Raw genomic sequence first — 27,900 nt, 5'->3', positions numbered from 1 at the left:
TTAAAATAAAAATTTCAACAGATAAGTGGTATTTATGGAACAAAAAGACTTTTGACCAACAAATGTCCTTATGTTCCCAATAGAATCACAATTGTCCTTAATGGCTTATAGGGATGGAAATATGAATTTATGAAGTATTTTCCCTAAACAATATAATAATAATAATCTCATTTGCCACCAATGATAACTTGTTGAACACATTAATCAACACTTCTTTTTTCTTTTCTTTTTTTGGTCTCGTGGATGACACTCAATTTGATGAACAAGCAAGTATTGGACACTCCTGCACTATATGATAAAAGTAGCATTATTAACCTGCAACTAATCCTTCAGAAAGCAGCAGCAGCAAATGTCTCCTTCTCACTTCACCCAGCTTAAGCTGGTATACTACTTCTACTCTTCTTTTTTGTCCCCTTTATAATTAAACAAGAACACTACTACTTTGGCATGTGGAGGACGCAGCGCAGACACTTCCCTTCCTTCATAAGATCAAATGCTTTGTTAATTTCTTCAAATGACAAATTATGTGTGATGAACTCATCAATCTGGATTTCCTGTTCATGAAAAAATAGCAAAATAAATTCTGATCACATATATGTTTTCAACTCATGGACATGATCAATCATCAAACATGTGTTACCACAACAATGCCATCCATCAAGATTTTCTTCATAAAACAAAAAAACAAAAAACAAATCCTTTTTCAGTTATGTTAGAGTCTCCAGTTCCAGATGAAGTATGGAATGTGAAAAAAAAGAAAAAAAAGAAAAAAAAAAAAAAAAAAAAGAAAAGAAAAAAGAGTTAATCCACAAATTTCTAGAATAAATTTAAGTTGGGTGGGACATTCATTTCTTAAGAAAATGCATAAGAATATAAAATTTTCATCCAGGGTGTAAGATACTTGTAATATTCTATGTATGCTTATAAAGATCAACAATATAGAAATATATTAAGAGTCTGTTCTAAGTTCATATCAAATGAGGTATGTACTGTGAATGTATATTTGTATTGTATATTTTCAGTATTAGCAAATTAGCGTTAGGTTTTCCTATTTCAGTTTTTTCCTTACTGATTCTTTCCTTTTTTTCTGTTTTGTGTCCCTCTACTTGAAGAGATTTAACTTTGTAATTTAGATATGATACATAATATATTGTTTCTCCAAGTTTTTTTACATGGTATCAGAACCACAGCTGCCACCACTGGAACCCTAGAATTGTTGCCGGAATTATTGTTTCTGATTCATGACCTGTCCTGTCACTGAATCGCGACCTGTTTCTGAGTTGTAATCTTTGGTTGCTCTGTCTTTGGCTAACGATTTGCTCCGCCTCTAATTCGTGACTTGCTGATCATCAATCTCTATGTGCGAACTCGACTTCCTCTCCGTGTGAACTTGACTTCCTCTCTTTGTGAAGTCAACTTCCCGTTTCTGGATTTCAAAGTTGACTTCACCCGCTGGTTCACATCTCTGGTCTGCGGTCTCAGTTCTTTGGCTTGCAAATTCTGGTTTGCTTTCTCTCTCCTCTAGGTTCTTATCTAATTTGTTATATTCAAGTTTTGATATTGGACTGGTTGAATTGGGTTTTGGAAGAATTGGTCAAGGAACCACTCTCTTCTATATTTACCTTATTTGCCCATGTTTTCTTGGTAATCAATCATGTCTGATGATAATGTGCATTGATATCCATTTGAATGGGAACAATTACTCATTGGTCCACTGTTTTCCGAAATCTTGTCCTAGGCCAAGGTTGCCTAGGGTACTTGACTGGTTTAACACCTCTACCAACCGACAGCTATATCAAAATGGGATATAAAAAAGCTCAAGTCCTCACCTGGTTACACAATTCTGTGGAACCCAGTATTGACATGAATTTCTACAAATTTCCTACTACACAGAAAGTTTGGGATTATCTGTAGACTTTGTATCTCGATTCTAACTTTGCTAAGCAATACAAGTTGGAGATGTCATTTGGAGTTCTTTGCAAAGGGACAAGTCCATCCAAGAATTCTACAATGAAATGACAGGATTTTGGTATCAACTAGCTCTTATAGAACCTCCTGAATTGCAATTGTTAGACAGTTAATACACAGTACAGGGAAAAACATAAACTCATTCAGTTTTTTATGGCACTTCGGGATCAGCTTGAGTCTCTTCGTGGAGCAATTCTTTATTGTTCACCCTTGTCATCCGGTGATGGAGCAGTGCGGGAACTTATTGCAAAAGGTTGCTCACAACGGGATCACTTCTCCATCTGTCTTTGTTGCTTCTTAACAGTCCCTATTGTTGCCTACCCCATATGCGCAACTCATTAAGATCTCTGGGAAACCGAAGTCTTGCATTGCCATGAATGAGTGTGCCTTCTACCATCAAAAAGGTCACTGAAAGTATAAATGCCCTAAGAAGAGTCATCAGCCTGTTCAGCCTTCTCAACCAGTGTCCTGTCCACCACTCAGAGTAGCTTCCGCTCTCCAGCTACTCTTGTTACTTCTACATCCGATCATCCTTCTCCGTCTGAGATGCAGTCTATGCGTGAGCAGCTCCATCATTTGTAGACCATGATCCCCTCATCTGCAAAAATCAGTCTGCAGCCTCCTCTACGACCACCAACCTCATAATTTCATGGGCATCCCAACATATCGTCTGGCTACCACCAACCTACTAGCGGGAGGTCCATCATCCAGCTAGATGAGAAGGCTGAAGACAGCTCAGGTGGTGATTTGACGATGGGGACGAAAATGGTAGCACCAAGGGACACAGCTCACAAGGCAAACATTATCCATTCCATTCAAAACTACTCCCCATGTCCCATATTTTTTGTCCAATACTCCATTTGGGATGTCCCAAAATAATGTCCATATTGAAAAGTAAAGGTACTCAAATCTGTTGATTTTTAATATTATCCTTTCAAATGGAACTAAATGCATCTCATGGTGTGAAATATAGCCATAATTCAGAAATTATGTTCAAATAGTTAGTTGTCACGCATTAAAATGTTTGTCGCCTTAAAAAAGTTGGATTTTGCATGTTGGACAAAAGTACAGTAAGGACTAAAGAGGGAGAAGCTCGAATAACCTGGTAATTAATGCAGTTGTTCTTACCTCCCTTAAATACATGTCCACTAACAAAGGAAGATCAGATTTTGGCTTCCACCCTCCAAGTAGTGATCCCTTCAATGTTCTCCCAGTAAGAAATAATGCATAGTGAGCTGATACCTCTGGCTCCACTTTTGGTACACCAAGGGTAACAGCCAGTCCCCATCCCTAAGGAAGTAGGAAATGATAGAAATTAAAAATAAAGTTTGAATAGAAAAAATTCCCATAAACAAAGAAACATGAATATCACAGAAATTACATCGCAACTTGACTGTAAAGCAGCAGTTATCATTCTTGTATCTCCTATACATTCGAATGAGTAGTCTGCTCCTCCATCAGTAATACGCTTCACAACCTGGAAAAAATTCAACTTGTAATAATTTGACTTCAAAATTTAAAAATATATGTGCCTGAGTGTGGTGGCACTTGTTCAGACTATCAATTTGCATGACATGATAATTTTTGTAAGGCAGTTTTGGAAGAGGTGAAAAATGTTGGATGTATGTATTGAGATGTTTTTTGAGCTTGTTTCGGCACTTGGGATTAATTTTGATAAAAGTATAGTGATGTGGAATGTGCCATGGAGATTTTATTTATTTTGTAATTTTATATGTATTTTATTTAGTTTTTATTGACAGTTTAATTAGGATCTTAATATATTTATTTCCTTATTTTATTTAGGTGTGTACAAAAAAACTAGTGGAACCGGTAAACCGATCCAATCCGATCTAAACTGCTGGTTTGCTCTGTTTATTATTAGTTTCGGTTCTGGTCCTGAAAATGGTAAAACCGTTCAAATCGGTCTAGTTCTCGGTTCCAAGGCTTTGGTTAAGGTTCTGAACTGAACCGGACAGTGACATTTATTTATTATTATTTTTTATATTTTTATATGTAAAAATTAAAATATTAAAAGCCTATTATAAGATTATTATAAGATTTGAACACTAGTCTTCATTATGAAATTGATAAACTCTACCAACTTAACCAAATTAATTATCATTAATTTATTTACCAACATAAAATATATATTATATTTATTGTTATATAAAATTTCTAGAATTGTAAAACCGAACCGCACCAAAGCGGTTTCAATGGTTCGGTTCTGGTCTGGTTCCATAGTTTAACGGATCGGTTACGGTTCTAATTTTTTTGGAACCAGTTCCTAGAGTTTGGTTTGTGGTTTACTCTAAATAGGACCAATCCGATCTATGTACACCCCTAATTTTATTAGAGATTAAGTTTCCAAATAACGTTATGATTAGTTTCCTATTTTAAATTAGGGTTTTAAACCTTGTAAATATTAGCTCTCTCTATTGTAATACTTAGCTTTGAGAATATTAATTAGTGCTTAAAGTTGTGCCCTTTTTTATGAGATTAGGGTTTTGACCATTTGTTATCCTTTCTTTCATACTTCTTATTCTTCTTGATATTTGATCTTTTCTTTTGGATCAATTCTTCATAATTTCTGGTTTTGGAATCAATTGGTTTGTTCAACAGATTTCTTGATAGCCGTTTGGCATCATATAGTGTGTGGGATGGGGATGGGGATGGAAGATGATTTCATAAACGACTTGGCTGTGGCTCCTAAATGTAAGATTAGTGACCTTCCCACTAAATATTTGGGTCTCCCACTTGGGCAAATCCAAGATTAGTGGCAACAGGCCAGCCCATTATTGATGAATTTAAAAGGAAGCTAGCAAAATGGAAGAGCAACTTTCTTTCTTTGGGTGGTAGAATAACCCTCATCAAGTCTACTCTTGCGAACCTGCCTATTTATTATCTCGTCTTTTTAACATTCCAGAAACAGTGGCTAGACAAATTGAGCAAATCCAGATATCTGTCTTTCAGGGCAATTCTGATGGGAAAAGCAAACTTTGTATGCTGAAATGGGGAAAGCTTGGGTAGCTAAGGGGTTTGGGGGCACAGGTTATGTGCTTAAAAGTTACAAATTTTGTTGGGTTCGAAAAATGCTGGTGGAGATTCATTGAAGAAAAATCTGTGCTGTGGAGGAAAGTTTTGAGTGAGAAATTTACACCAATCAATGGCAGGCCAATGAGGAACCCCACATGGAAAAGCTGTTATAAGAAAAATGAGGACAAGCTGGATGTGGTAGTGGAGAAATAAGTGGATAGATGAAGAGGTTAAGGAATAAAATGTGTGTGCGCACGCGCGCACGCGTGTGTAACAGCCTTCCTATTATGAGATAAGGATGAAGACATTTGCATGAGGAAGGTGAGCTTTTAGTAAAAAAAACAATGCCCAAATAGTACACATTAATGTGTGTTTGGGAGGGAAAAGATTGGGTACACACGTAACTTTTGCCATAGTGTACAAAGTGGTTTCCCCGAGACTTAAACCCATAACCTCAAGGTTATTAGGCCAAGATTTTACCATTTGTATGAGGAAGGTGAGCTTTTAGTATTATTTTTATTTTCTTAGTTCTTTTTCTCACCATATTTTGTTAGAGGGTTCCAAATATTGAAAAAGGAGAAGCATTTGTACCTTGGTTATTTAATGCAATGGATTCAAGTAAGTTTATTTCAATTATTGTTTTTATTTTCAGTACAAGAATGTTAGGCTAAATAAATGCTAAGGTTAGAATGAAATCACATATCTGATTATTCATAATTATTCATGTAAATTAATGTCTTCAATAAAAAAAAATTGGATTTTCATTGTGTTTCATTAGATTCATTTTATGATTTGTTAAAAACGGATACAAATTGTGTTTTGATGGATTTAATGAATGTTTTGATTTTAAACTATCGTTTGGCTAAAGAAAAACACATTTTCTGAAAATAAATAAAAAGAGCTTTCATATTTTTAACCATCAAATCCCTTGGGTTCGACCTTGTTCTTGCCTTATCTATACTCCAATAGGTTCATGCACTTGCAAGTAATTACAATAAATACATCAATATGTATCTGACCGTATTGGACGCGTGTTCGTATCTGATACTCGTATGGAGCCTGATGTAGAATATAAGAAGCTCAAGGAAGAGTAAATTCAAAGAACTGGCGATATTTGGAAATTGGCATGATTTCAAAGAAAAACCGATAGGAACCATTCATAATCATGTTCTAGTATTATTATAGTCTTATTTTATGAATATTTTAGAGAATTTTCAGAGCTTTGAAGTTTTCTTGTAGATTGTATGATGCAATCAAACCCTAAGTGTGATGTCTAAGGGATTCTATGAGTAATTCTTAGATCTATTTTCTTCTTCTTCTTCTCTCCCTATTTTATTTTCTGCACTTTTAACAGCCCAAAACACTGTTCACAGCCCCTGTTTTGATCTCTTTCACCCAGTTTATTGATCCTAATCCTAGTTCGTTCCATTCATTAATTCAACTCCTAAAATCCCTATTGATTTCAGCTTTAAGCCACCGTAAAACCCACAGACAGTCAGCTTTACAGTCCTTACAGCACTGTCCCCAATCGTCCTACATCAGAGCCTTTTTTGAAGTATCAGTGCTTCATAGGATTTAACATGTTCCCTAAGTAAAAAAAAAAGGAAGTGATTCCACTTTCGGCGCTACATTTGTAGTCACTTTGGGATGAGCAAAATGTGCTGACACAACATGAATATCATTCAAGTAATCATGGAACCTTAGCAACATTGTCTTTTTCCAATAAAACCGCAGGCTCAAGGGAAGCATCAGTAATAGGATTATGGGAAGGTGCAACAACAGTTGAGTGTGTGACCCTACTAGGCATCTTTGAGGAAACTAGCTCATATCGACTAGCCTTTCTAGATAGATAATGTTCAACCTCTAAAACATCTTCATAGGAATCCTCTAAAGTGTTATATCTGGTACATATCTCACTACGGATTTCAAGTCTCAACCAAGTAATAATCCACAATTCAATCATGTACCATATTTTCCTACAAAATTCAAATTGTTAAAAAAATAATTAATTAGAGATAGCAGATGTTTGTTGCCTAAGATAAATTGTCACATTTCTTGATTTCTGTAAGAACAAGACATTTTCTCTTCAATAGTTGTCACATTTCATCCCATAAAGTGGTTTGTGGTCTATTTAAACATATTCAACTCCTTTTAATTTATAGCTAAAATTGTTTAGGAAAACCTCTCGATTTCATTGTTACAAATTATACGCAATAATCATGCCAACTAAAATAGTCTTCCAAATTATTTAACCAACCTAAGAATTCACTAGGGCTTGATGTACCATCAAAATTGTGTGGAACTTTGATTGGACAAGTTCTATTTAAAGGACGACATAATATGGACTATAATAACTGATGATGACAACACAAACAAGATGGAATGATGAAGAAAGAAAGGGAAAATTAGAGGGAAGAATAAAGAAGTATTTTTTATCATATATATATAAATATATTTGAATTAGAGCATGCAAAGAACAAGAAGCACAACAAATAAAAATATTAATCTCAATTTTCTATGAGAGAATATGTCCCGTTTTTTAATCCAATTAGCGCTTTGTTGCTTCAAGATATGTGCAACAGCCCCATAAAATCAAAATTTCAAGCACTCCAAATTTGTGCCAAAAACTTTTCTTTTTTTTGCTATTTTTCTACTTCTAGATTTCTTTTTTTTTCCTTGACTAAATTGGTCTCTAGGTTTTTTTTTCTCTTTTCTTTTTTTTTTTTTTTTTGTTCCACTGGTTGGTGATGGGCTAAAGTGCCTACAAGAAGATGCTAAAAAGCCACAAGAAGATGCACCAAAACCAAACATTGTTCTTAGGGATGAAAACCATACACAATTGAAGTTGCATCTTAGAGATCTACTAAATATGCAAGAGACATCTCTATTTTAATTCCAAATCTCAATCCACTTTTGAAACAAGCAATAGTCATCCGTTCTCTTTCGACAACTCTAGAATTGATAAATAACTACTTATACTGTCTTGCATAATCAATCACACACATATCACCTTGCTCAAGAGTATACAATTGATCAAGAAAATCATCTTGAAGATCCCTTAGATAAATTTTTTCTCTAAGAAGCGCTTTACCCTCTTCCCAAGTCAATTCACTTGTATAGGATCTCCCACAATGTGAAAACATCATGACGGAACCTTAGGCTCTGATACCAAACTGATGTAGGACAGCGCTGAATTTTGAAAACAGAAGTGATTTAACGGCCTTGATAGTGAGTAATTTAGGTTTAAATTGAAGGCTAATAGGTAGGGGAAGGGATTAGGATTGATTTGGAGGTGATTGTTGAAAAATGCACTTTTAGAAGGCTGTGAATAATAATCCGAGAATAGTAATTTGAAATAGAAAAGAAAAAAAGAAGAAGATAGGCCTAGGAATTAGGCATCACGCCTTAGGTTTGATTGCATCATACAATCCATAAAGAAGCTTCAAAAGCTCTAGAAATTCTTCAAAATATCAACTCCATTACATGGCTTTACAACCAAAAGAAGAAACTACTAAAATATTTTTGATTTCTAAAACTAATTTAAGACCAAATAAAAAACAAAGACTAATTGAATAATTTGACTCACAAAACGGCTCATGGCTGACCCATACAGTCCATGTCAGCAAATATAAAATTACTAAAATACCCCTAACCTTAAAAATTCTAGAAAAATAAAAACAATAATAAAATAAGACTCTAATAATACTAGAAACATAATTATAGAAGATTTCCATCAGTTTTTCTATGAAATCATGCCAATGTCCAACTATCATTACTTCTCTGAATTTAGCATTCCTTAAGTTTCTTATACTCTGCATCAATTTGGTTAGCTATTCAGGAAATGGATCACCACTTGTGATCTTTTTAATTAGAAGACATTGTCTTCCATAGAGATCTTCATATAGATGTTTTTGTGATTCAATGATGGAGGATGCCTCCCAAGTTTATTTCGTTGGTTTTCTTGGAAGGGTCGGAGAGTAGGTTATGCCACATGGTTTGATTGACTTATTAGTATGGTGGAGGTTGGTGAATTTCAATGGTTGAAATAATTAATTTGGGAGGTTATTCTTTACTTAAAAGGCATTGTCTTCCATAGAGATCATATAAATGTTTTTGTGATTCAATGATGGAGGATGCCTCACATGTTTATTTCGTTGGTTTTCTTGGAAGGGTTGGAGCCACTGTTTAAAATAGTGGGTGTATCATATGAGTTATGCCACATGGTTTGATTGACTTATTAGTATGGGGGAGAGAGGTGAATTTCAAGGGTTGAAATAATTAATTTCGGAGATTATTCTTTTTTTTGTTACATTACGGAGTCTGTGGCTAGTGATACTAATGTGATATTCAGCAAAGATGTCTCAGATCAAAGAGAGATTGCCGATGTGGTTCTAGTATGTGTTGTTGGAATGTGTCCCATATCGCCTAGAGCTACCCCATCTGTGCTGGTTATAAAGCTTCAATTTCCCTCTCTTTAATACATAGGCTTTAAGGAGAAGTGTGGGTTGGTTTTTCAATTTAGTATCAGAACTTGGTTGGCCCTGTGACTGGTATTACGTTTGTCTGACTACTGTATGTTGTGGTCCAAGAGGGTATGTTAGAATGTGTCCCACATCACCTGGAGTTGACCTTAGTGTGTCGTTTGTCCGGCTACTATATGTTGTGGTCCAAGAGAGTGTGTTGGAATGTGTCACACATCGCTTGGAGTTGCCCTATCTATACTAATTATAAGGCTCAAGTTTCCTTCTCCTCAATATCTGGGTTTTGAGGAGAAGTGTGAGCTGGGCATTTCAATTTGTATTAACTTGTTGGGTAAGGTCATTTTAGAGGGATAAAGGAGTATTTGGTCAACAATTTCATCTCTTGCATAGAATGGGCCAAATAATAAAAGATGTGATTAGGGAGTGTCGTCCTTAATTTGTAATTTAAGTCGTTTTCGTTGGTAGAGATTTACATCATTGCTTTAAGGTGTTTTTCATTTTTTTGGGGTGATGTAATGTAATCATAGAAAATACCTATATTATCTTAATTTTCATTAATGAATATATATAAATTTTTTTTTTTGCCCAAAGAAAAAAAACATACTATCAAACCATAGTTATGGACTTAGAAAGAAAGAATTATGATACATAATATGTGCCCGCAACCCCAAAACGACAAGGATAGGACATATGACAAACAAATTCTATTAATGAATTCTTTAATAAAATTTAAAATTCAACCATCTTGGTAAATCCTATTATGTTACTTGTAGTACATGTTCATCTGGTGTAGTCTTCTTTCTTATAATATCTTATTCTTACTATTTAGTAGAATCCTATGAAACTTAGTAGCACGAAACAGGGGGGGGGGGGGGGGGGGGGGGGGGGGGGGGGGGGGGGGTTTGTAGGGATGGGAGAGGAGGAAACAAAATGAGGACAAATAGAAGTTTCCAAGGTTAGGAGCACCTACAGGAGTGTGTATCTTTTATATATAAATACAAAAATATATTCCAACAATTATTTTTCCCACTTAATTGTGATGTATGTGTTAAAATATGAATTGTTATTGAAGATTGATGTCAACTACAAATTGTCTTTATTAAATATAAACAAATATTATGAAAACAGAAAATACTATAACAAGTTTGAGTCTTTTTCTTTTGTCTCTTTGATATTTTTGTATGTTTGAGAGGTTCTATCTCAGTTGGGAGTGAGTTTCTACCCAAACGGGAGAGTTTCTTAAAGGTTTCTTACTTGGGAGGGCAGAACTGCATTTCTAAGTAATAAATGTCACCCAAATAGGAGTTTCCTGCTACTAAGCTATGAAATACCTGTTGAATTGGTTCATCATAGTCATGTGGATTGATGAAATCTGTTATTCCAAAAACCTTTGCTGCATGAGAAGATCGCGGACAATATAAGAGAGTCTTGAATGTTTTAAACCATACAATTCAAAAATATAAAGACCTGAACCCATGATACCTTTTTCACTCTTTTCAGGATTAGTATCCACACCAACTATTCGAGATGCTCCCCTTAGTTTGGCACCTTGGGCAACCTATACACAAGAAATCACAAATGGCCAAAAAAGTTCTTAAGATAAGTGAATAACAGCTAGAAATCTTGGGAGCATATATAGATGGTAAAGGATGTAACTAAGTTTAATACTTACAGCAAGGCCTACAGTTCCAAGACCGAAAATGACAACTGTTGAGCCTCCAGCTATATCAGCAACCTTCCAAGCTGCACCCAGACCTAATAATGTATGCCCAATCATGAACTATTCTCATTGCAAACTAAGAAATCTTTCTCAATCACATGTAAATGGAATAAGTAAATCAAGTTATATATGAAACACAAAAGCACATGAAAATAGCATCACTGCTGAAATGAAAAGAAGTATGAGCCATATTAACATGAGATTCATACATATAATCCAAAACTATTCAACTCAAAAGATTTTTTTTTTTCCAAACATACATTTTCTAATATCCCTGAATGAACTGCACACATATAGAGCTAAAAAATATTCTTTCAACATTATTAACTTAACTCCTTAAATCATTCTTTTCTAGAAAGTATCAAGAGAAGAAAACTCACATAAGAAAGCTCCAGTCCATCTCACACACAAACACAGAACCAGAACCAGAAAGAATCCTGAAACATTAACACGAAGTCATTTTCTCATGTTCTTCTTTGCCTCATTGTTCACGGTGCTCATTCCTAAAGTTGATAATGCATCTTCTGCAATGAGTTTAGGGCCGATAAGCTTTTGTAATTTTATGAATAAGATCATAACAAAGTTTCTTCTGAATAGATTGGCGAAGATTTTTCCTAAAATTATTTTTGTTGTGTATAAGAATATTGCATTGCTTGGAAAGTAATTGTGGAGATGTCCCATTGAGCAAGATCTTGTGTTGTCGGGAGTAACTATGAGGTTCAAGCTAATAGACAGGACTCTCATGTTGATAGTCGTGGAAATTCTAGATTTCCATGGAAATCTATTTTCTCAAGGGATTCATCTTCTTTGCTTCAAAGCTGCAAATGGGGAGAGAATTCAAATTTGGAAGGACACTTAGATAGGAGTCGTCTCTTTCAATCTTTTGTTGCCTCATATGTATCGACTTTCCTATTCTCATAATGTCCCCATTGCTTTTATGGCTTCATCTCAATTGGCTTTGATTTCTAGGATTTTATTTTTCTTTTAAGAAAACCTTAATCATCGTGAGACCAATAATTTAGTGGGCGTTTGGGGTACACTAAAAAAGCCAACTTTTGGCTAAAAAAGCTAAAAAGGCACTAAGTTGTTTGCTATCAGTTAAAAAAGCTAAATGTCACATCAACTTTATCACTCACAAAAAAACAAAAACAAAAACAAAAACAAAAAAAAACAAAAAAAAAAAAAACAGCTTTTTTAGCAACTTCCCAAACACATTATCTTTTTTAGCTTCTAAAAAAGCCAACCCCAAACCCATCCTTAGTTTCTTTGCTATCTCCCATTGATGGTTTTTCTTTTAGATGCTGATAGCAGAGAATGGACTATTCCTCATCTAGTTTATGCGCTTATAAGCACTTTGATATTGCTAGGTATTAGTGTCTAAGGGTAGTTATGTCTTTTGTTTCTTTAGTCTTCTATTATAAATATGTGTAAGAGGGGAGAACCCTAATATTATTATTGTGTGTTAATAAACTCAGCCATTCTCTATCTTTCTTCTTCCTTTCATTCTTTTCTCTCTCTCTCTCTCTCTCTCTCTCTTATGTAAATCTAATATGGTATCAGAGCTACATCTTCCTTCTTGAAGATTTCTTGTACCTTGTTGCTTGTTCTATTTCGTTTTTTCCGTAAAAAAACAACCAAAAAAAAGAAAAAAGACCTCCATGGTTCAAATTTGATGGGTTTTCACCACAGAATTTTATATTAATTTTTTTGACGAGTGTTTGCGAGTTTTTGTCAATTTTTGTTATTTTTTGGAAAAACTGGGCCATTTTTTGGAAGTCCTTGCTGGGGCTGTTTTTGGTCTGATTTTTTCCTTCGTCCCTGTACCTTGGGAGCTAACTGGGCCTATCTATCTGAGGGCTTGGAGTCTTTGTTTCGATGATTTGACAAGGCTCCACTCAATTTCGGTCGTTTTTTCTCAATTTCCCGCAGTTTCTAACAGTTTTAGCTTCTCTAGCCCATGTTTTAGCTCTGTTTTCGTCTCTTGAGGTAACATATTGTTCCTAAGTCAAGTTTGCGGATTTGCCTCTGATTGTTTTTTGCTGGTTTCTGGACTGGTGTTTGTTTTTTCTATTGTGGGGATTTAATTTTTCAATGGCTAAGGGTGAGACTAAGGATACAATTAGTGACGAGGGTGGGATGCATCATGTTATTACTCTTAATGATAGTCCCTCTCTTCAAATCAGCCTCTTCAAATTGGATGATTCCAACTATCTAATTTGGTCACGCTCCTGTAGTCTTGCGATTGCTGCTCACCGTTTGACTGGCTACATTACTAGTTCTCTTCCCCTACCGGATGCTTTAGTTATGACTTGGCTCATCAACTCTATGCAATCAACCATTAGTCGGAGTTTCCTCTTATTAGATACCGCTCATAAGATTTGGACAGATGCAATCCAGATGCACTCCCAATAGGGTAATGATGCATAGGCGTATGAGTTAAGGAAGAAGCTTTAGGGCTTAGATCAGAAGGATAGATTACTCGTGGTATACTATGCTGAGTGAGTAGTTTGTGGCAAGAACTAGATTATTACCAAAGCTTCCAAGCTGTTTGTTCTAGGGATGCTACTTTGTTTCAGCAAACCATGGAGAAGGAGCGTTTGTATGACTTTCTTGCTGGTCTTAATTTGGAGTATGATCAGATTTGTGTCCAGGTGTTAGGTTGTTCACCTTTTCCCACCCTACGGGAGGCTTATGCACTTGTCTAGCAAGAGGAGAGTTGACGTATTGCCATGGTTCATTCTTCTATGCAGGATCGTTCTGCTTTGGTTGTTGCTTCTCCCACTCGAGCTCCTCGGCCTAGTCCTGTTCAATCTGGTAGTTAGGGTACACTGGTTGATTAAGATCAATTGAAGTGTGATTATTGTGGGAAAGACGAACATGATCGAGAGTATTGTTGGAAACTGAGTAGTTGTCCACTTGAGGCCAAGGTCGTGGAAGTCCAACTCGTCCCCAAGCGCATGTGTCTGAGATTGTTGCTAATCCTTCTTGTGAGCCTAGTACTCTTTCCCAGTATGAGATACATACTCTTAGGGGGCTCAACTTGATTCTCCATCTACCACAGTTTCTTCCACTTTTGCTTCTTCTAATTTTTCCCACACATGTATTCCTGCTAGTGCTCTTAGTACACATCCTTGTTGCCTTCTTAGATTATTGATTTGGTGCCACCGACCACATGACGGGTGCCTCTAATCTTTTCTATTCTTATTCTCCATGTTCTGGCCGAGACAAGGTTAAAAGTGGCTGATGGTACTTTATCTTCTGTCTCTGGCAAGGGTTTGGTTCATTGTTCATCTTTACTTTCTCTTTTCACTGTGCTTCATGTTCCTAATTTTTCCACTAACCTGCTTTCTGTTAGTAGTCTTATGGCTTCTCTAAATTGTTCAGTGACCTTTTTTGCCACTCATCGTGTCTTTCAGGACTTGGCCACAGGGAAAATGATTTGCAATGGTAGAGCACAAGGTGGACTGTATTTTCTGAATGTTGTTCCCTCTGCCATCCCATCTCAGGCTCTCAAGTGCACTACTGGCTCCTCTCTTCATCTCCTTCATTAGTGGCACCGTCGTTTGGGTCATCCTCCCTTTAGCGTTTTAGAGAAACTTTTTCCTTCCTTAGTTCGTGATTGTCCTAGGAATATTTTTGGTTGTGATGCTTGTAAACTCGCAAAGTATAAACGTACTTGTTATCCTTCAATTAATAAAAAAAGTACTTTTCCTTTTGTGCTTATTCATATTGATGTGCAGTGCCCTTCCCCGGTGGTTTCTACTTCTGGATATCGATGGTTTGTTACATTTATTGATTGTTATTCCCGAGTGACTTGGATTTACTTGCTTTGAACTAAGAGTGAAGTATTTTCTTGTTTCCAAACTTTTGATAAAATGGTGACCAATCTTTTTAATCCTCAGATCAAAATTCTTCGCAATAATAATGGAACTAAGTATGTTGATGAAGTTTTTCGGGCATACCTAGAAGAGCATGACATTCTTTATCAGACTAGTTGTGTTGGTACTCCTCAGCAAAATGGAGTTACCAAACACAAGAATGGCCATCTCCTTGAAGTTGCTTGCTCTCTCTTGTTTACGATGCATGTCCTTAACTCTTTTTGGGGTGATGTTTTTATCGCTACTCACCTTATCAACCGTATGCCTTCAAGTGTCCTCCAATTCTAGATTCCTCTTCAACTATTTTCTGTGGCATATCACACCTCTTCTCTTCCTTCTTGGGTTTTTGGGTGTCTATTTTGTTCATCTGTAACCTCGTACTCGTGGGAAACTTGATCCTAAGGTTGTGCATTGTGTCTTTATTGGCTATTCTGCTACTCAGAAGGGTTACAAATACTATGATCCTCACATTCAGAAAGTGTATGTTAGTATGGATGCAACTTTCATGAATCTGAGTTTTTTTTACTTCTCCTCTACTATCTCCTCCGAGGGAGAGTGTTATGGATGAGATTGCGGATGAGGAGATTGCATATCAACATGAGTTATCATTTTTCCTTCCTAGTCAGCAAACTATTATTTGTGGTGAGGGGAAGCCTAATAGTCTTGATGTGAAGCCTGACATCAGTGGTCGTTTGGACAAGGTTGATCTTAAGACTTATTCTTCACGTCTGAAAGAGCAGACTTCTCTTGTGCCACCAAATCAATCATCATCTCTCATGCTGGTTCTAGATCCTGTTTCAACCAATTCTACAGTTAATGCACCTCAATTTATTCCTCCACCTGTAGTTAATAGTCCTGTTATTGGTGATTTGAGTCTTCCTATTGCTCTTAGAAAGGGGGTTAGGGCTTATACTCAACACCCCATTTCTAAATTTGTGTCATATGATTTATTCTCCTCTACATATTGTGCTTTTGTTTCGTCTCTGTCTTCTTTGTGTATTCCCCAGGGTTGGAAAAAAGCTATCAATGATCCTAAGTGAAAAGTAGCTATGGTAGAAAAGATGCAAGCTCTAAGCAAGAATAACATTTGAGAGTTGGTTCCTCTTACGAGTGCAAAAAACTGTAGGGTATAAGTGGGTGTTCACCATTAAGCAGAAAGCAGATGGAACAATTGACCAGTACAAAACACGACTAGTGGTAAAGAGATTTATTGAGACACATGGAATTGATGGTCCAGAAACCTTTGCTCCTGTAGCAAAGATGAATTCCATTTGAGTTATTCTCTCATGTGTGGCTAATTCAGGATGACCTTTACAGCAGTTAGATGTGAATAATGCATTTCTCCATGGTGATTTGGAAGATGAGGTATATATGGATTACCACCAGGATTCTCATCTTAGTTTACAGTTGGGAAAGTTTGTAGGTTAAAAAAGGCTTTATATGGTTTGAAACAATCTCCTCGAGCTTGGTTTGACAGATTCCTAAAGGCTATGTTGAGATTCGGTTATAAGCAAAGTAATGCAGACCACACAATGTTTGTCAAACACAATGCAAACAAGGTAACTGTGCTTAGTATATGTGGATGACATAGTTATGACAGGCAATGATGAGAAAGAAGTTACACATCTTAAGATGATGTTGGCCGAGGAATTTGAGATCAAAGACCTTGGTCCGTCGAAGTACTTTCTTGGGATTGAAGTTGCCAGATCTGACAAAGGCATCTTTTTTTTTCAACAGAAGTATACCCTAGATCTTCTTGAGGAAACTGGAATGTTAGGCTACAGACCTACTGATTCGCCAATTGAGGCTAATCACCATCTTTGTAGTGGTGTTGGTGATCTTATGAAGAAGGAAAGGTTTCAAAGACTTGCGGAAAGGCTTATATATCTATCCCACACTCGTCCAGATATTGCCTATGCGGTTAAGATAGTGAGACAATTTATGCATGATCCTCGTGCACCTCATTTGGATGTTGTGTATCTCATTTTGAGTTACCTTAAATCCGCTCCTGGAAAAGGGATTTTAATTTCCAATCATGATCACTAGAGATTGTAGGCATTCACAGATGAAGATTAGGCTAGTTCAATAGATGACAGGCGATCTACCTCCGGTTATTGTGCATTTGTAAGGGGAAATTTAGTCACATGGTGTAGTAAGAAGCAAGCAGTGGTGTCCAGATCTAGTGCAGAGGCAGAATACAGAGCTATGGCGCATGGTTCGTGTGAACTGATGTGGCTCTAGTCCTTGTTGAGTTATATAGGTTTTATTTGTAGTGAACCCTTGACATTGTATTTCTCACAATCTTGTTCAACATGACAAAACAAAGCATATTGAGATCAATAGACATTTCATCAAGGAGAAATTGAATAAGGGTTTAATATGTATGCCTTTTGTTAAGTCTGAAGACCAATGGCTGGTGTATTTACTAAGGGTCTTAGTAGTAAGGTCTTCCAGAGATGTCTTTGCACCAACTTGAGTGGAAGTGTTAAGGATTAGTGTCTAAGGGTAGTTATATCTTTTGTTCCTTTAGTCTTCTATTATAAATATGTGTAAGAGGGGAGAACCCTAATATTATTATTGTGTGTTAATAAACTCAGTCGTTCTCCTTCCTTTCATTCTTTTCTGTCTCTTATGCAAATCTAACAGCTATTATTAATAATAGTCTTAGTGTTGGTAGTTTTAATTCATTCAAGAAGATTTGAAATGCATTTGTGCCCCTTAAGGTTCAAATCTCCACATGGCTCTATGGCTCATGTAAAGCTCAATACTAATGACATGTTTTAGAGAAGAAGACCCCATTGTTACTTGCTTCCACAGGGGTGCATTATGTGTAAACGCAATGAGGAGAGCATTGATCATCTATTTTTCCATTGTCCTGTGACCATGGCATTATGACATATGTTTCACCTGGCGGATATTCATTGGATAGCTCTGGTTTTATGTGTTCAAATGCTTGTCACTGATTATATAGGTTTTGGTTCCACTACGAAGCCCCAAGTTATTTGGAATTATGCTATTTGTATAGTGATTTGGGTTATCTGGTTGGAAAGTAATGCAAAAAATTTTGTAGATAAGTTTCAAGTTGTAAAAATGTTTATTGGATGGATTTGTTATTTGTCATCTTTTTGGACTTCAGTGACATCACCTTTTAAAGGCATTGCAATGTTTTTTTATTTCTAGGAATTGGAGGGCTTTATGTGATTTGTAACTTTGCTTTTGCTTATTCTTCTCTTGGAAGACCTCTTGTCCTCCTTGAACTCTAATGTACTCCTTCCTTCTTTTTAATAAAATTTTGTTTTGTCAACTAGAAGAAAAATGAAAACAGCCTCCTTCCACTCTCTCGTCTCTGAACCAACAATTGCCTGATTTTGAAGCTCTCAACATCGGAACATCATCCCATTCAATTGACTGAATTTAATTTTGTTGAACCTTGACTCAAATGTGTGTGTGATGATCGTTTAGATGATATGTTTCACCATGAGTTAGACCTTGTTTATCTTGATGTTTTCTGTGAGGAATTTTTTCTAATGTGGCACACTGCTCTCCTATTGTTACATAGATCAGTGTTACAGCTATGTTGTGTCTATGGGTGTTGGTCTTTTAACTTCAACCAGGGATTAGTTTCGGTTCAAATGTCCGACACCTCCACATATATGATGCTTATACAGTTCAGATTCAGAAGTTATTATCTTAGTGAAATACATTGTAAGTGCTAATTAGTTCCATGAAATATAATCATAGGCCCAATCCATTGAGAAGAAACTTCAGAGCCCATATGCTTAACATCAAGGCCCAACATACATTATTTGAAACTCATATCCACTTAGAAGCTTAAGCCTATAAGTGGAGAACCTATCTTATGTATAATAAGACCTATCTCTTTTACTCTTTATCCGATGTGGAACACTACCTTCACACATGCTCCAACAATCTCCCCTTCATGTGTGAACCAAACATCAGGTCTTGCCTTGCTCCCCCTTGAGTTTGATCTATCATCAACAAGTTCATCATAGATCATACGCACTCCCCTTTAATATTGATCTATAACTCTCCAACATCGAGTCCAGCTTGGACCACCTCCACATAGGGGTGCAACTCGGGCGGGTTCGGTCGGGTTGGGGGTCTGCCCAAGCCCGACCCGAATTGTATTTGGCACTGCCCAAGCCCGCCCAAGCCCGACCATGAACCCGAACATTGTTGCCCAAGCCCGGCCCAAGCTTTGTATTTTGAACTCGGGTTGCCCGAATTGCCCGAATTGCCCGAGTTCAGAAACCTGTAGGTAGATCTAAGGGTAGACATAAAAGATGCTAATCTAATGGTAGAAAACTAACCAAAAAAAAAATAAAAAATAAAAATTAAGACTAACTCTTTTACTTAATAGAAAACTAACCAAAAAAAAAATAAAAATAAAAATTAAGACTAACTCTTTTACTTAATTTATATATATTACATAATTTATTAAATTATATATATATTATATATTATATATTATATAATATATTAAATTGAATTCGGGTTCGGGTTGCTCGTGTTGGCCATTGGTTCTGCCCAAGCCCGGCCCGAATTGCAATTCGGACATCAAAAATCTGCCCAAGCCCGTCCAGATTACAAGATATAGTCGCCCAAGCCCTAAAAAAACTCGGGCTGGGCTCGGGTTGCTCGGGTTGAGCCCGCCCGAGTTGCACCCCTACCTCCACACACTCCATTGTGAACCACCATACTCCATTGAGAGCCACCTTGTCATGGTCCAACTTTGCCACGTGCACCAAGAATTTTCTTTGCTCCATCAAGAGTTTTCATGCAAGCCCACCAACATCGATGCTCCAGAAGAGCCCGCCCATGGATCATATGCCATCAGCTTTGACACCAGTTGTTAGGAAATCGGGAAGCCCACTAGTGCACAACAATCACTAGCCCAATCCGTGGAGGAGAAACTTCAGAGCCCATATGCTTAACATCAAGGCCCAACATTTATTATTTGGAACTCATACCCACTTAAAATATAAGTAGAGAGCCCATCTTATGTATATTAAGACCTATCTCTATTACTATTTATCCGAAGTGGGATTCTACATTCACACATACTCGAACATTGAGAACCAGATTTCTTTCTTTTTTCCCTGTTCTTCTCTTTCCTTATATATATATATATATATATAAAGATATTGGATGAAACAAACATCAGATAAGCGGGATACTAAAGCCAAGGACCAAGATCCATAGTCGTAGGATGCCTTATCCTGCCAAATCCAATCCGCAAATCAAACACAGCCTAAAGATGTTTGTTTTTATCATGTATAGATTTCGTTATACCACCAAATGAACAATGATATCTAAACCCTCCTCTCCCCTTGTACAAGACATTCAAAAAGAGGAGCTACCAACCATGCTAATCTCTCTCCACTTACGAAATCTGCACCCCCTTCAGCCATGAAAAAATCAGCCACTGATCTATTAAATACCCAAGACACACCAAATGAAGACAAGGAAAAAAACACATCTTCCCTGCCACTCTACTTGAATGGGAAGATGATCCACCGACTTCCCTACCCCCTCATGAATATAAAAATAAAGGACTTTCTTTCTCTTTATCAAATTACCCATTCTAAGAATCTTCCCATCAAGCTTATTAGAAAGAGTTTGTAACCATAAATTTTGAAGTATCTATAGTTCTAAACTCTAAAAGTAAGCCATGCCAACACGACTTAATGATGCAACTGCATTCAACATAGACAAAGTTCAACCCTAGAGATCCATGCTGGTAAGGATGTCAAATAAAATAAAATTATTTCAAAATCCAATCCAGTCCAATATAAAGAACCTTCCATAAACTCTAATGTAAAAATTCCATTCAAGCCACAATACCCTATATTTACCCCAAAATTCAGTAGGACTTGAGAGTGTAAAAGAAATATGGAACTTAGCTTGTTAGCCTCATTTCCTGGTTTGTGAGACACTATCTAACAGGTGTAAAAGCTAGGGTTCCTGAAGTTGAAACAAAGGCACTAGTTGGCAAAAAGCAAAGGCAGGCAAAATTTATGGATTGCGCACAGAAACAAAAACTGAGGACTTGAAGATAATCCGACTTGATAAAAATACCGTTACAAAAGAAATTTTACCTGCTGCCACTCCACAACTAAGAAGACATATTTTCTCCAGAGGTGCAACTGAGCTGACTTTGACAGCACATCCAGAGTGCACAACTGTATACTCACTGAAACTTGAAACCGCACAATAATGATAGATGGGCCTCCCTTTTACTGAGAAGCGTGTCCCTTGATCACTATGCATTACACCTCTCCTTTCCAAACCCAGTACTTGGCAAATGTTGCTTTTACCAGAGGTACAATGTCTGCAGCTCATGCATTCTCCAGTAAATAACGTAAGCACATGGTCCCCCTGCTCAAATTCAGATACTCCTTGCCCCACGCTCTCAACAATCCTACAAAATGCCACTGAAACTTCAGCATTTCTTTGATTATATATTTTAGGGGTGAAAAGCATTAACATAACTAGATTCCTTACAAAACTTGTTATTGAATACTGAAAGTATCTGAAAATATCAATAATTCTGATCTAGTCTGATTTAGTCATTGTAAGTTTGGTGCATAATACAGTCCATATAATATAACATAATTCTAATAAGTTCCATCACCCATGGAATATAGTCTTCAATCCTCAACATACCTTAGGATCCAACAGATGAATTTTGTTTGGATGATCCAAAACATTTATAAATGAATTTTCAATAAAAAATAAAACAAGGAAAAAATAAAAAAAGGAAAAGGCAAGGCAAGAACCAATTATACAAGGAACTCAAAACATTGAAGCAATCCACAAATTCTGGAATACAAATAGCTCTCAATCCTCGACTGAAAAGTAGCATAAGTAGCAAACTCCTATTCCAACTCTTATCCTGAACTCCAGTTTGGATAAAAAGCCAGTAAGGAAGCATATATAGGCTTCAAGAATTCAGAAAAAAATATATATATGCTTCCATACATGACAGATTTCAAAGGCTTAATGATTCTATAGTCAAAAGTCCACCACTTTCCTAGTTTCAACTACATTGCCAAGTGAACACCTTTACATACAATTATTTACCACCACAAATTTTCATAACCATTTTGCTGCACCAAATTTTGTTTAATAAGCAAGGAATGTCTATCCAAAATTCAACATCCTTTTTTACACAAACAATGTTGGAATTAGAATTATTCTGGATCCCATGATTGATAGTGCTACAAGAGGTCACCAAAATATATGTATTGTATTGAATCAATAATAAGCAAAAGACAGAAGTACAACATAAATAGGAAAACAACCAAAACCCTAAGGTAGTGTTTGGTCCACTGGAATGGAGTGGAGTGGAATGATCATTCCGTCCAAATGTTCATTCCCATGTTTGGTTAGACTAAAAAAATAATGACAAATTCATTGAAAATGGAATCATCATTCACCATTATAATGGAATGATCATTCCATAAGGGAGCTAAAGGAATGCCTATTCCATTCCATTCCATCTCATTTAAGTAAACCAAATAAAGAAAAAAGACCTAATTACATATTATAGGACAAAACTACCCTTAAGTGAAAGATAAAATAACAACATAATGCATATTTCATAGGATGTAAGTGTAGAAAGTATCGAAAATTTGTTAAGAAGGAAATGAAAGCGGACAGTAGTGTGAGTCTTCGTAAAGAAGTCGGCCAACAAGAGAGAGGAGGGAACAAAAGGGAGAGTAAGAGTGTCAGCCTGAAGATGCTTCCAAACAAAGTGACAATCTATCTCAACGTCCTTCGTGCACTCATGAAAAATTGAATTATGGACAATTTGAACAGCACTCTAATTGTCACAATATAACAGAGTCTGGTAAGACAGAGAAACACCCATATCAGAAAGAAGCCAGCGAAGCCAAATCACTTCAAAAGTGGCATGCGCATACTCAGCCTCAGTGGTGGAGCAAGCAACAATAGATTGTTTCATACTTTTTCAAGATATGAGAGAATCGCCAAGGAAATCACAAAATCGGAGGTAGTTTTTCGATCAAAATATCACCAGCCTAATCAACATCAGCATAGGCATGAAGGGTAAAATCCAAAGAGAAAGACAACAATGTGCACTGTAATAAAGTACCTTGAATGTAGCGAAGTACACGTAACAAGGCTGCCTAGTGGGTGGAACGGGAAGCAGAGACAAAGTAGCTAAGAATATGAACAGTTTAAGAGAAATCTGGACAAGTCACAGTAAGGTAAACAAGATAGCCAACTAACTCACAATATACAGTAGGATCCTCAAGAGAAACACCATCAGAAACAGAAAACTTTGCATGCAATTCAATAGGAGTGTCCACAATCTTCTTTTCAATGAGATTGGCGAGAGAAAGGATATCACTAGCATATTTAGTCACAGACAAAAGATACTCAATAGGAGAAGAGGCAACCACAATACCAAGAATACCGAAAGGATCCCAAATCTTTTATCTCAAATTCCTAAAAAAGCTAGTGCTTGACCTCCTAAATAGTACTAGAGTTGGACGTACTGATGATCATAACATCCACATATAAGAAAAGAAAAACAAGACCAGCAAAAATACAAAGAACAAAACCAGCATAATCATGTAGGCTAGGACAAAAACCAATCTGGTGACCAACAGACTGAAATCGCTCATACCATGCCCTTGGGAATTGCTTGGGACCATAAAGGGCACGATGAAGATGACAAACAAAGCCCACGGATGAGAAAGGCCAGGGGGAGGTCGCATATATACTTCCTCAGCAAAATGTCCATTAAGAAAAGCATTCTTGACATCTAATTAAAACAAAGGCCATTGATGTGTAGCAACAATAGAAATAAGAGTTTAAATAGTAGTCATCTTGGCAACTGGAGCAAAAGTCTTTCCATAATCTATCCCATATTCTTAAGAAAACCCCTCTGCAGTCAAACGGGGCTTTGTAGTGTTCAAAAGAGCCATTAGAAAGAGTCCTAACCTTGTAGACTTATTTGCAACCCACGAGATTCTTGCTAGCAGGCAACGGAACCAGGAACCAAGTCCCAAGTCTGAGTTTTAGCCAAAATCGTTAACTCCTCATTCACGGCAGTAACCCACATGGAAAGCTTCTTTGTAGGACTTGGGCTCATAATAAGTATGAAGATAAGAAAGAAAAGAACGATAGAAGAAATGAAAACATGTATTAGCCAAACCAAATCTTACCGGGAATGATGTTTCTGAGGGGGATAATGAGGCACAGGAGGAGCGGGATCCAGAGAGACAAAAGTAGAAGCAACAGAGTCAGAGAAGGGGGAACATAGAGGGGCCTTGCAATGCTTGTAGACAAGAAGAGTAGCCGGTGAAAATGCTAAGGAGCTGGCAGGAGGTAGGTCAAACACCTCAAGGTCAAAGACGAACTTATATGGGTGTACATCAGGAAGAAAGAGGTCAATATAAACCAATTTATCCTTGGCAATGGAAGCAGGAGGGGAAAAAAAAGTGAAGTGGGGTAATTTTTCTAAGAAGGTGACATGTCGAGAAACATAGAGCTTTTTGTCACAGGGTTATAACATCAATAACCCTTCTAATGAATGTCATACCCTAAAAACACGCATAAGACACAATGGGAACTCAGCTTGGAGCGATCCCATTTGGGAAGAAGAACAAAACATGCAGAGTCAAAGACACGAAGAAAAGAGTAAGTGAGAACGACACCAAGGAGGCACTCATAAAGGGAGGAACTGGAATGAAAAGGGGTACGGATCATATTGAGAAGATATTCAACAGCGAGCACAGCTTCTCCCCAGAACATAGATGGCACAGAAGATGAAAGAAGCAGAGATCAAGCTATATTGAGGAGGTGGCGATGTTTCCGTTCAGTTCGACCGTTACGCACAGACTGATGGGTAGTACCATTACCAGCTAAAAGCTCTGTAAACTCAAACAATAGATACTCACCCCCCAAATCAAAGCGAAGAATTTTAGTAATGGTAGAAAACTGAGTAAGAACCATGGAGTGAAACCTAATTGATGTATCATAGGTTTTTTGAGTTGTTAGGGTTTTATTCTTATTTCTTTTTTCTTATTTTTCCTTTCCTACTTAGTATCACTTCAATATAATATATATACAGGGCAAATCCTTGAAGAAGGTAAGCAATTCTTTACAAGAATTCTTCCAGCAATAGCAGTTAGCAAGATGGAACTTGAACTCATCCCCCCAATATAATCAAAGAAAGTCTCAAAAGCTTTTACAATCTCATGGCCATAAAAGGCATAATCTTAAATAGGGGCATAAAACATGTAAGCATCGCAGATATCAATTCTTTTCCAAACAATTTCTCCAACCTTTCTACTACTTCACCTTTCCAAATGAACAACTTTTCAATGCAATTATTTTCCACCACGAATTTTCACAACCATTTACCTCAACAATCTTGGTTACTAAGTAACAAAGGTCCATCTCAAGTCCACCATCTTCTTTCGTCACATAAAATAGAATCTCAACCAACAAGATGGAACTTGAACTGATCAAACCAAGGCCATTTAAATGAAGTTTCAAAAGCTGCTCCTATTTCATTGCCAAAAACAGGGACTCTTGAACAAGGACTTAAAATATGACAAAAAACTCTCTTTTGCAAAGATTAATTCTTTTATAAACAATTGATCCCCTTTCCGGTGTCCATACTACTGCATACCATAATGTCTTTGTCATTTATAAAAATCCCAAACAGATCAAGAAACAAGAAGGAAGAGTTTCTATATTTCAATTGAATTATCTCATGAAAAGCCAATGAATAACTTAACAACGACCCAACAGTAAGACATTCTTTGTAAAATTATCTAAAACTTTTGTAAGGTGTCTTTTGGCCTGTAAGAATAGTTGTTCAAATTCCAACGGAAAAGATATAGAAATGACCCTGAAGCTTCATGGCCAAAAATCCGAGGAAATATTGAAGCATGTGCCTGCACAAACAAACATACGTGTTAGACATGCAAACTTCATAGTGTGAATGGTCATAAAATAAGTTCAATAGAAATGTTTAAAAGGAAAAGAAAGAGTATGAATGTACAAGAATGATTTAGGTTACCCAAAACAGAAGGAAAAGAAACAAATATAAATAGAAAGGAACATAAAAATCTTGAAGAATTTGCACTGCAATTTCCACACATTCCCCAAGCTAAGAGCAAGACGTGCTTTTATTGCCCAAGTACAGGAACTTCATTGCTTGGTCTGATGTCAAATAGCCATTACATGTTTACAAAAGTGTGATGCATGGTTCTATTGTTAAAAGGCCCATACCGAGAACTGTAAAAAAAGTGAAGGTTTCCAGCATTGTACCAGTAAAGAAGTGTAAGACATGCTTGTGCACAATTCAACAAGTGAAGAGAAGACATGCTTTTGCACAATGCAACAAGTGAAGAGTAAGACATCCTTTTGCACAATGTATGCTACAGGATTCATTAGAGAAAATACACGAACCTCATTGCTCAATGTGATACTGAATAATTTGGCAATTAAAGTAAAAAGGATGTAATAGAAAAGGGTAAAGCATTAGTGCTAGAGCTATGTGGTAATGGTGCAACGGTGCACAAATGATTGCTACTAAACCATTAAAAGCAATGAATGGGATTTTCAATGCTTCAACAACCTTAGCTTGAAGCATTAGTACACTTGTGTCAAGTGAATGGTAATGCCATGGTTGAACCCAACACTTGAATGAACGTGATTGCTGCCAATCATAAGGCTTAAGCCTTATTAGAATTTTAAATGAAAGTAGAGGCCTTTAAGCTATTGGATGCAGGGCTAATCTACCCTAATTGATAATAAGTGGGTAACTCCTACACAAGCAACTAATCATACAAGTCATCTATTATTCACAACACTTGTTCTTGACACTAATCAAACAAGCCATCTATTCTCAGTAGTTAATTTTAAGTTAGACTCAATAGTATTGAGTTATGGCATTTGTGAATAACTTGCATATGGTACAAACATGTATGATCCTTCAACATAGCATGTGTGAGCAGATAAAGGGATGAAAGAAGCATGAAATTTATTTAACAAAACTAATTGATGAAAGAGAGAGAGAGAGAACCTGAGACTGCCAAGCGGTGACATCACTGCGACAGAGGGAGGTGCAAACCACCTTTATCCGAATCTCCATGGGATGGGGTGGGCTCACTTCCACCTCCTCCATTACTAAAGCCTCTCCAGCTCCCCATGCCACCGCCGCTGCTTGGGTTTAAAAATAAAAATAAAACAATAAAATCTATATAACAAAACAGCTTGGTTTTTTGAAAATGTACGCAAATCGTTAGAACAATTTCACAATAAACTTGAAATGATGAGAAAGGTTTACGTACCTTTGCAGGTGATGACACGAGGGTGTTCAGTCGAAGACAACATTTTCTTTTCTTTTCTTTTCCTGTGAAAAACAGCTCCGACTAATTCTGCCAGCAGCAACGACAACAAGTATAACTATTTTACATTTACATACAGAGACACAGACACTATTCACACACGCACATATATATATATATATATATTGTATTTTACATACATACAGAGAATACAGACAAGCGGATATGCGATTTGAACTGGTTTCGGATGAAATTCGAGTACGATACGTAGGGTAGAAAAGAGAATAGAGTAGTCAATCCAACCACAAACACACAAATGTGATTTGAGCTGGTTTAGTGAATGGGTGGGTGGGTGGGTGGGTGGGTGGGTAGGTAAGTAGGTTGGGGGCTCATTTCCCTCGACAGGACAAATTAGCCTTAGCAAATTTTCAAATTAAGTTAAAACGTTATTACAAATCACATTTTTA

The 27,900-nt window shown here is 36.7% G+C and overlaps 1 protein-coding gene and 1 long non-coding RNA gene across 3 annotated transcripts; both read right to left on the bottom strand.

Annotated features, from left to right (window-relative positions):
- On the bottom strand, nucleotides 1-27,875 carry LOC114262092 (GroES-like zinc-binding dehydrogenase family protein). 2 transcript variants are annotated; one of them, XM_028202444.2, is made up of 11 exons: nucleotides 27,638-27,875; nucleotides 27,437-27,523; nucleotides 27,169-27,305; nucleotides 25,989-26,035; nucleotides 21,200-21,522; nucleotides 11,155-11,237; nucleotides 10,965-11,040; nucleotides 10,814-10,875; nucleotides 3,350-3,445; nucleotides 3,097-3,258; nucleotides 1-554 (listed from the first exon to the last, which is right to left on the bottom strand). In XM_028202444.2, exons 2-11 carry the CDS (start codon nucleotides 27,477-27,479, stop codon nucleotides 438-440), a joined length of 1,146 nt encoding a protein of 381 aa, XP_028058245.1. In that variant the 5' UTR covers nucleotides 27,480-27,523; nucleotides 27,638-27,875; the 3' UTR covers nucleotides 1-437. The 2 variants fall into 2 exon arrangements, with proteins under 2 accessions (XP_028058245.1, XP_028058244.1); XM_028202443.2 differs by having other exon boundaries at nucleotides 27,634-27,854.
- LOC145824720 (uncharacterized) lies at nucleotides 17,625-20,831 on the bottom strand. The gene is made up of 2 exons (XR_014366730.1): nucleotides 19,772-20,831; nucleotides 17,625-19,157 (listed from the first exon to the last, which is right to left on the bottom strand). It is a non-coding gene; the product is annotated as an uncharacterized LOC145824720 (long non-coding RNA).
- Nucleotides 27,876-27,900: the final 25 nt, after the last annotated feature.

The sequence above is a fragment of the Camellia sinensis genome, chromosome 4 (assembly GCF_055761805.1).
Source record: "Camellia sinensis isolate YWXY chromosome 4, ASM5576180v1, whole genome shotgun sequence".
Lineage (NCBI taxonomy): Eukaryota > Viridiplantae > Streptophyta > Magnoliopsida > Ericales > Theaceae > Camellia > Camellia sinensis.
The sequence above is the reverse complement of the archived record's forward strand: the minus strand, read 5'-3'. Positions and strand labels throughout refer to the sequence as shown.

Coding starts and splice junctions, on each gene's coding strand:
- LOC114262092 (XM_028202444.2), bottom strand. CDS start 27,479: ATGTTGTCTTCGACTGAACACCCTCGTGTCATCACCTGCAAAG. Junction 10,876..10,964: donor TCCTGAAAAGAGTGAAAAAG/GTATCATGGGTT, acceptor CTTCTCATGCAG/CAAAGGTTTTTGGAATAACA. Junction 3,446..10,813: donor ATGATGAACCAATTCAACAG/GTATTTCATAGC, acceptor AATTTTTTCCAG/GTTGTGAAGCGTATTACTGA.